The sequence below is a fragment of the Acartia tonsa genome, chromosome 3 (assembly GCF_053477335.1).
Source record: "Acartia tonsa isolate MP-2025a chromosome 3, ASM5347733v1, whole genome shotgun sequence".
Lineage (NCBI taxonomy): Eukaryota > Metazoa > Arthropoda > Copepoda > Calanoida > Acartiidae > Acartia > Acartia tonsa.
Window position 1 is genome coordinate 43,155,969 of NC_137262.1, and position 10,193 is coordinate 43,166,161.

Sequence of the window (10,193 nt, forward strand, 5' to 3'; positions counted from 1 at the left end):
TCTCACTATTTATGAGAAGGGGTAGTCATGAGACATTTTAAAATTTGATTTTATCATTATCATAATTTCAATCATATTTGGTCAATTTAGAGTTGAAGACATTATCAAAGAGAAAGTTGTGTTCATAAAAAGGTTATAGTTTGTTTTTAATTGGTTTTAATTTGGTGATTTTTGTATTAAGATTGATAAACTCATAACCAATTTTTATAATTTACCTTTCATAGTTCTACTTGTAACATAGAGATCCCGGGATGCATTTTTATAAATATCTTAGAAAACATAAATGTCTTATTTACAAAGTAAGCATAATATAAATACGGTGGTACAAAAATATATATATACAGACAGTCTACAAACGTAGAGAGTTGGAAAAGTTAAGTTTAATAGAAAATGCCCTGCAATTTAAAATATTGCTGTAACCTATATCCATTGAAATCAAAAATGTCCAAAGACCGTTATTATCCAATTGCTTTTTGATAGACAGACTTGCCTCTTTTGTATTTTTATGAGCTATTCTATTTGAATTTGTCTATAGATATCTTGACTCCAAATTTGGCATGCCTTTTCTTGCAAAATTGTCATGCCAATTCAGAGAATAAATAAAATGTTAGATTCAATGCATTGAACAAATCCAGTTATTAGAAATAGAGGAACTCTAAACTGTAGTTCCATAAATTAGTTTTTCAGTTCAACTTGCTTAAATTCAATTAAAATTATTTATAAAAAGGTAGGGAGCCCTAATAACACTACTTGTATTACTTATTGTTTCCGATTCGCCTGACTTTTGTAAATCCCTTAGGATTTTGGGTTCTTTTTGACCTCTCTTGAGACACAAATGTTTTTATGCATGACTCAAATCATATTAATTGTTAAGCAATCCAGTTCCTCTAAAAATTTAATACCTCTTGTATGTGTAATATGAAATTGTAACAATAAAGTTTGAATAGAAATGCTTACTTGTCAATTTGCACAATACTCATACAGACACCAGGTCAGGGATACTGGGATAGGTCAATGATATACAATTTATTCTTCTCTCAATTAAGTAGGTTAAATATTTTCGAGGAGCAATTAGCCCTTAACAGTCGGGCCCCTCGCCGCACCTTAATCGGTAGTGGGGGGGGCATTCAACGCAACCCCCCCCCCCCCATTATCTCAGTTCCAATTAGAGCTATAGGGCTAAAACTTTTTGTGCAAGTACCCTGTTTGATAATGAATTTCTGACCTTAAATAAGTCAAAGCAAATTTTCGCTTCCTTTACCCTTTTATTCAACAACCTTTGTTTTTATATAGGTTCTTTTTTTACTTAAAAAATTTCAAACGGCTGTAATTTTCTTATATTTGAAGCTAGAAGAAAATTTTTTTGCAAAAAAAATGTTTATCTTTATCTAAATTGTATATTAGAATATCAAAATATAAATTTCAGCGGCCGCAGCTGTACTTGGCAGCTGCCAGCCGCTGCAGTCGGCGGTCGGCGGGAAAATTTTGTTACGCTATGTAGACATATTAGAAAAGCTTAAGTTTATAATTTGAAGTGTCTAAGTCAAAAATTGCGGCCACAGTAGCCTTTTAAAGATTTAAATGCAGGATCATACCTGGAATCTAAAATTGATTTGAATACCTGTATTTCATATGAGGATATTTTAGTATTTTGGTAAAATAAAGTGCTTTGTTTAAGTCAAAAAAATATTTTGCTATTTACCTGAATAACCCTGCCAGTTTTGGCTCTTTATCTTTCACACACAGAAAATGAGATAGAAAAAAACGAAGGGGGGGCGTTCAATGCCCCCCCCCCCCCCGACCGTTAAGTGTTAATATTCTTAGGATAGTTTGGTAAAGATAATTTTATTTTTTATTTATATATCCCCTCATCCAAACTGTCTAACACGTTTAGGACTTGATGTAAGAAATTTTATGTGATAGTCAATATGAAAAATGTCTGAACATCAACAATTTTGGACATTAAGTTCGTTTTTCTTTATAACAGGAACAAAAGAATGGAATTTGTTTGTGTAATCTTCTTTTTGGGCTTATTAGTGGTGCAGCTACTCGTTTATTAACGTTCATTCTACCTATAGTTAAGCTGTCTAACTGTTTTTATTTTGTTCACTATGTTACATTATTATTAGTTTAGTTACAGAAAATACAACTATACAGCATCTATTACTATTATTATAACTATTTTGATTATTTGACTGTTATTGAAGTTCTAATCTTAAGGTTGGATGTTTGATTTTATTCTTGCAGTTTGAATTTAGTGCAAGGATAATATATAAATTATCATGGAAGAATATGATACCTGAAGAAAGACAATTTTGCTTTTGGCGGCTTTATTATTTGTTAAATTAATGTCATTAATTTTTTGGATATACTCATGACGTGCTTAGGATTTTGCCAGATAGTTGTGAAACTCGAGGGGGCAAAAAAGGGGGATGGTAGGCCTTACCTCTCTATACCCCACTTTGCACTTCATATACTTTTTGTCTACCGGAAAAGTTGAAAAGAAAAAAGTTGTTCCTTTCCCTTGTGAATTAAACATCTTATAAAAGTATTACACAAAACTACATTGGCTATTTTACTCTTTCTATCTTGATTGTTTCCAAAACGTTAAAAAATAAACTTAGCAAAAAGCGAAATTCAGGGAACACAGTTGTTTCGGTACAACGGCATTTGGCTGGCCGTTTACCAGATCTTTACGTACAGACGTACGAAACCTGCTACTTCCCACAAGAGACAAAACCAGCATAGTTACTAATACAATTTATTGTATGAAAACGGTCATGCTGAAATAGAAAATAACAAAATTAATAATCAAATATTAAAATGTTAAATACATGATAAAATAAATCTTGTAAAAGAGAATAAATCTTTTTCTTATTTGGAACAATCGTCTTTTTTAATAAAGTAAATATTCATTATGAGAGGTTGCGTGACTTCGAAATTATATTTTAAAATATATAAGAAGGCTAGGGTTACTTTTTGCTTAAAATTAATCAAAATTAAATACGAGTTTGAAATTCATAAACAAAATCATTATAGACTACAATTAAAATATTCTGATACAAAAATAAATTAATTACTTGGTCTAATTTAAGTAAAAATGAAAGATTAATTTGCCGTCTTAAAAAAATCACTCCATTCCATTAAAAATGCTTAAAGAAAGAATTCTTACCGAAGTTTTTGTTCCTGTAAAGCCGGGAAGCACTCAAAGGTATTTTTCAGTACGGACAACACCACAATTCTGACTATACATGGTTTTTTATCACGCAGATAATCCGCACATTTTGAAAGAAAGATTAAAGATGGCCACGCTTGCTTTGTTTATGGTCCAAGCGCAAGCGTTGTTTTGATTGCCGCGTCCAATTATGAACTTTCAATTTGAATCTCAGCGCTTTCCAAACTGACATTAATGATAAGGAAAACAAAAGGATAAAGGTTCGAGTTCACAAACGCATCACACTATTATACTTCCAATACACACCCGCCTGAAAGTGGGGAATCAAACACCACACTATTTAAATTTTCAACTTTGCGTGCAGACAATGTCCACAAAAGTCACAATTCAAAACCACATAAATTACAAGAGTTTTAAATTTTGGCCTTTTGGCCTCAAATTTGCTAGTAGTAATATTCACGAATACTCGCACTAACACAAAATGACACAATTCCACAAAAATGTAGGAATAAAGAAATAGGAAATAAAACATTCTTCATTGAAAGCTTACACATTCACTACTCACTCATAACACTTATTCTCATGGCCTCACAATTTTTCGAAATAAACAAATGGTTATTTGAATTTGTTAGACCATGTAATGCGATACATAATAATAATTTAAAATAAGTACCCAAACTTTAATTAGGTACCTAATCAATAATAATGATAATAATAATATTCTTAATATTAAAATAAACTTAATGCTAAACATAATCTGCATTAATCATCAAATAATTCATTCAAATCTTTTTAATAAAAGAAGAATAATTACTAAAAAATTCTTTTCGAACAAATCTTTTTTTTGCTAAAGAAAAGTGAAAATGCATACGTAAATCTTTCTTCGATCAAATCTTTATGTAAAGATAGATAAGAAATAATCCTTAATTCTAGATAAACAGAATAATCAAATAAAGTAAAATTATCCTTAATCTAAACATGTCATCAAAATAAAATATCCTTATATCTAAGAACATATAAAAGAACTGTATTAATTCATCAATAAAACATCAAAATGAAAGTAAAATTGCATTTTTGCATATGCAAATTTTAAATTAAGCTCAAAGTAAAAGAAAAGTCTCAAAAAGTGTTTATTTGGCAATTTCTCTTTGGCTGAATAGATAATAAGCTTTTCCGTGTACTTATTTATACAGTCTTTTAAAATTAAGAGCAATTAGGGCCTCAGTTCAACCTGAACCTCGAAAGCTTGCAGATCAAACCGACGCACTACAATTATAATAATGCCACGTGCGACGAGTCTTGTTTATGGTTATGTTTTGTTTCTTTTTTGTGTAACCGTGAACAGGATTCCTGGCGCGGGGCTCAAATCACGAACATTTCTGAAAAAGATAGAATGAAAAATGTTCCAAAGTTAAAATCTTCAAAGAAAGAAGGAATCAAAGAAACTAAAAAGAATCTTTATGAAATTATCAGATATTTCTTAAGCTTTAGTTTTGCTGTTAGGCAAGGCGTTCGGCCGAGGAAACAGAGCTGGAACGCTTTGTATAGCAGTTTCATTAGGCTATACTCATCGAAATAAAATCAAACAAATCAAAGTAAATCTGCTGTGTTCATAAAATTACTGCTTTTTTGTTTTAGGTAATCTTCAGAACGAAATTAAAATGTAATAATCTTAATATATATAGTTAATATTAAATTATTTGTAATGCTTGTAATATAAAAAGATATTTTTAAAATGATCAAATGTGTTTCATTTATATTCTTATCTGTATATATCATATTTCACGTCTGTTAAACAAGAAACGACAATAATACTTCGCATCCAAATTTTAAAAAAATACGTACCTAAGATTTTTTACGCGAAAAAATCCCAGGTCCCGATCAAATAAATCCGTAAAGAAAACTTATGTATTCGAATAGAAAACTTTAGTTTTATGCGTTGGAAATGAAATTTTGAGCTCATTTATAATTTTAAACGAAATTGTAAGGAAATTTGCGTCAATTATAAATTTAAAAAAATATGCAATTGTTGAAAGTTAAAAAAATACGCGATAAGAACGATACTAATAAAAATACTTAATCGTCTTGGGAATCATCTTGGGGTAGGTTTACTTTCAACAATCGTCTTGAAGAAATCTCGTTATCCGTGGCTTCAACATCATCGGACAATTTGAAACGGGCTACAACTGTACGGCCACCGCCTCGTACGTCTTGAACTCTGCCGAGGCGATACTTCTTAACCAAGTTGGTGCACCCGTCAACAAGAACGACATCTCCAACGCTCAGCGGAACTTGATTGCGCCTCCACTTTACCGTGCGCAATAGCTCAGGCAGCAGCTGCTGCTTGTAGACTTCATGGAACTGTCTAGTCAGCTCCTCCAGATGGCTTAAACGGCGTGTAATTCGATCTCTGGAACCGGTCTCGAACGAGCAAATCCCGTCGTTAGCTCTGCCACCCAACAAATCAGCAGGAGAAATGATTCTCCATGTATTAACATCATTCCCTTGTGTAGCATAGCTCAAGGGTTTAGAGTTTAAAACTCTAGCAGTTTCAGCAGTCAGCAGCAACAACTCGTTGTGATTGACAACAGCTCCACACAACTTCTTATTGAGGACACGCTTGACCATGGCGACCTGGCGCTCAACACTTCCTACATACGAATGAGCGCCAGTCGGTACAAGGTGCCACTCAAAACTCACATCAGATTTCTTCATAACTTCATCAAGTATTCTTTTCGAGCCAAGAAAATTGGTGCCGCGATCAGTAGTCACGACTCTGGGCATGTTGTAGAATGCTTGAAGCTTTCTGAGGCCAATAATGACAGCCTCAGTACTGTAATCCAGCAGAACATCGATAAACACTGCTTGTGTAAAACGACAACAAACAATTAGCAACCAAACCTTGTACTTGGCTGGATTCTTCCTGGTGCGGACTCCAGGCCTTGTAACTTCCATCGGGCCAGCAAGGTCAAGGTGAACATGGAAGAATGGAACTGAAGATTCTAACCTGTCGGGCAGGACGTCTGCCATCGTTGGGGCTGAACGACGTGCATACTCTAGACAACAACTGGAACATGACTTGACAACCTTCATAGCTTCCTGGCGGCCACGTGATATCCAAGCATACCTGCGACTCTGTACCAAAGTTTTTCTATGACCGGCATGGCCAAGTTCATCGTGGGCCTGCTGTAGGAACAGTCTGGCCAAGTTATTGTGACGATCAATCAAAATAAGGCCAGGGGAATCCTTGAACAGCTTCCTCTTTCCCTCGGCTGCTGCCTCCAAGGCCTCGTCCCCACGGGAACGCATCTTGAGGACTCTGAATTTACGAACAGGATAATAGCCATTATTACCAACGATAGGCCAGTACACCTCAGTCTCGTGATAATAAGGTTGAAGACTATCGTATTTACCTTCAGCCTCCAAAACCATCTCCTTCTCCTGGTTGTATGATGCCAGGAATAAATCACACACCACATCTAGGTAGGTAATTGAAAAAGTGTGATTGCCATAAAACTTGGAATCAACTAGCGGCTCTTGTCCAGCTGGAACCGAAACTCCTGTCGGCTCTTGTCCAGCTGGAACCGCAACACTGATCGGCTCTTGTCCAGCCGGAACCGAAACTCCCGTCAGCTCTTGTCCTGCTGGAACCAAATCATTCATCGGCTCTTGCCTGGCCGGAACTCGTTTCTTAACAAGCAACAACTTAAAACAGTTGGCAGCTCTGATCACCGCCTGCATAGTTTTACGTGCCTGCCTGTAGGTACGTCGTGCTAAAGTTCTCCAGAAATCAGTATCTACTACCTGGACGGCCATACACTTCAATCGGACCATGCGCTGATTCATCTCAGCCTCTGGGATGGGGTGATTTACTTCACCCGCCGTCTTTACAGGCCACTGGTCCTGCTACAGGCGCAGCCATTCAGGCCCATCCTGATACCTGGATCCTGGTGAAACATCTTGAATGGTACAGGCACCTCTGGTGGCAAGATCTGCAATGTTCTGATCTGTAGGAAGCCAGCGCCAATCCTCTGGGCTGGTCAGCTGTTGGATCTCACTCACACGATGACTGTTAAATATGTTTAACATCACTGATTCAGACACGATTTGCGATATAGCGCAAGTGCTGTCGCTAAAAAACATCTTGCCTGCTACTGCAAAGGGCAGGGCTCGGACAATTGCGTCCGCCAATCTTGCCATTAATAAACATGACAACAACTCAAGTCTTGGAATAGACTCAATCTTAACAGGAGCCACACGACTCTTGCCACTGCATAAAATCACTTCGAAGCCTCTGGCCGTTGGCCAACGTAGGTAGATGATGGCTGCGTAGGCTGAACTTGAAGCATCAGAAAAACCAATGATGGTTGGGAGCCCCAGTGGCTCATCAGGAACTAAAGAACGTTGAAATGGCACTTCTCCAAGCTTAGCCCTGTCGGCCAAACTGTCAACAAAATCATCTCTCAGCTTGGCAGGAACATGCTCATCCCATGATACGCAACTAATGCAAACCTCCCGAAGTATAAGCTTGGACTTCAGGAGTAGTGGGCACATAAGGCCAAGAGGGTCATATAATTGCTGTACGACCCGCCAAATCTCTCTCTTCATTACACATTCTGGCATGGCTCTCCATAAATCTAACAGATCAAGGTCCTCCAGCAATTTTCGGCCCTTTATCTTGGCGCCATGATTCACCCGAGCAGGTAAAGTAAGAACATCTTCTCTGGGGGCCCATTGAATGCCCAGTACCTTAACAGGATCAACATCATCTCCAGAATAAATAACTGATTTAAAGCTGAAGTTGCCAGGTTCAATCATTTCCTTCAACTCTTCGACCATTTTGACGGCTTCTGGCTTGCTATTATGGCCACCAGTATGGTCATCAATGTAGGTACACTGCTCCAGCTTGATAGCTGGAGCATCCTGATGCAGTACAAAACTGGAACCGGTAGGTTGTTGCTCACTTCTCCACAGGTCCTGCTTTGCAACTACCTCTGCTCCCTTGACGTATTCAGATCCATAAACATCATGAACATCTTGGCGGCTGTGCCCTCCAAAAATCTGTGCTGTCAATCTCAGGGCTGTGACGGCGAAATCGCCTGCCAATTTCTCCCGAAGTTAACTTTTTTGGTCAAGTAAACTTCGGGGTTGGCATGATCATCCTCTGCAAACCACACTCTCTTCAGCTGCGAATCTTCATATGTGGCCGCCAAAGAATTGTAAAATTTACAGACATAACACACACAGGCACACTTGTAACTTCTGAACCGAATAAGATTGTGAAACAAAGTGTAGGTAGGTGGTGGGCCGTCCATCATAATATGGTTTAAACTTGTTCCATTGCAGGTCAAGCTAGAGTTTGCGCAGATACTCAAGGGGGTAGAAATGCTATCCTTGAAGGCCGTCACTAATGAATTAAAATAAACTGGACCTTCAAATGCTAAGTCTTGTGGCGTGGCTTTGACGTACACCCCACGGGACACCGCCTCCTTGAACACCTTCACGAATACGTCATATTTGCCGTTCTTTATCATGCGCCGGCGATCACGAAGCGCGATATTATACTCCTGCCGCGAATTGTTCGGCAGCGTATGTGTTGGCAGCCGGTATGGATAAGCTGCCGTCCACTCTTTCTTCACAAGATCCAATGTTAAACCTTCCTTTATCAGATCCTGTTTTCGCTGATCAACGGCTGACTTGCCTGACGCAAGTGCCAGGCAATGCCTGCAGCCCGTGCATCCACTGCACAGCCGCGGCGGCTGCACGCCTAACGCCTCCGACGATAGGAAGTCCATAGCTGCAACTTCCAACTTAGTAACTTTACAAACAACTGGCTTGCTAACAGGCTTTCCATCGGCTGAAACAACAAGGAAACCTGTGCCAAAAATGCTGCGGTATAATCTTGACTCGCCGATGAGTTTATCCGCCGCTGGGAACGTCGTGGGCGTGACATGAATATCAAGTGGTCCATTGACCAATGAAAAATCTTGTGGCCTCATATCAAACAGAGCAGCTGCGGCGACTGGGTCCATGCTGCGCAGCCCATCTGTATGTCCAATTGTGTGCACAACAGCTGCTTCCATAACATGCTTGTTCTTGTTACGGTCAACCAGGCAGAGTTAAACTGTTGGGCATGACTGAACTTTGCCATCAGCCATTGAAATGGTAGCTACACGTCCAGTAGAGGGCAACTGCAACTTCTTGGCAATAGACTGTGTAACCATGGTGAGGTTGGCACCTGTGTCCCACATCCCAGACACAGGCACCTTCCTCTTGTAGACATCCAGCGCGTCCAGCTTCTGGAGCATCAACATGTAATTATTCTCACCCAAAAATGGCGCTTCATACACAGCTGAAACCTGGGCGACGGACTCATGGAGGAGGGAGTTGTGTTTCTGTCCACAATTGTTGATCCTGCAGCCTCCAAGCTTCTCAGCACGCGGACACTCTGAGGCGCGGTGCCCCTTATTAAGACATAAGAGGCACCCGCCGATTTTCATCACAAAATCTTTCCGTTCTGGAACAGACATGGTTGTAAACTTCGAACATTTAAACAAAAAATGATCTCCACTGCAGCCGTCTGACGGACAGGACTGCTTCTTCTTGAACTTGCTAGGTGTACCAGGTTTACCTACGGCGGCCGCAGCTGCGGCAGGATTACCTTTTTTCTTGGGCGGCGTGTCCAAGCTGTGGCTGCTGCGCATCAATAATGCGCCACGCTGCTGTTCTAGTATATCCAGCAGCTTAGGCACGTCGGGAACGTCCATGCTCCCGAGTGCAAGGTCGAGCTTATCCTGAAACTCTTTTGGCAGTTTCTTAGATAACATCTCCAACAATAAAACTGTGAGCCATTGGCTTGTAGAAACTGCGTCCTTACCATCAGCCTTGGTCATCTGCTTGAGCTGGTTGATGGCACCTGAGAACTCGGCGAGAGCGCTAACAATCTGGCCGCTCTCGGACAATTTACCTTTCTTGTCCCAGCTGTTGAATATACACAACATCTGTCTGGTTCTGGATT

The 10,193-nt window shown here is 39.0% G+C and overlaps 1 protein-coding gene across 1 annotated transcript; it reads right to left on the reverse strand.

Annotated features, from left to right (window-relative positions):
- Window positions 1–5,251: 5,251 nt before the first annotated feature.
- Window positions 5,252–6,607, reverse strand: LOC145314898 (uncharacterized). Its single transcript, XM_080154975.1, has one exon. The coding sequence runs from the start codon at window positions 6,605–6,607 to the stop codon at window positions 5,252–5,254; it is 1,356 nt and encodes a 451-aa protein (XP_080011101.1).
- Between the last annotated feature and the right edge of the window lie 3,586 nt (window positions 6,608–10,193).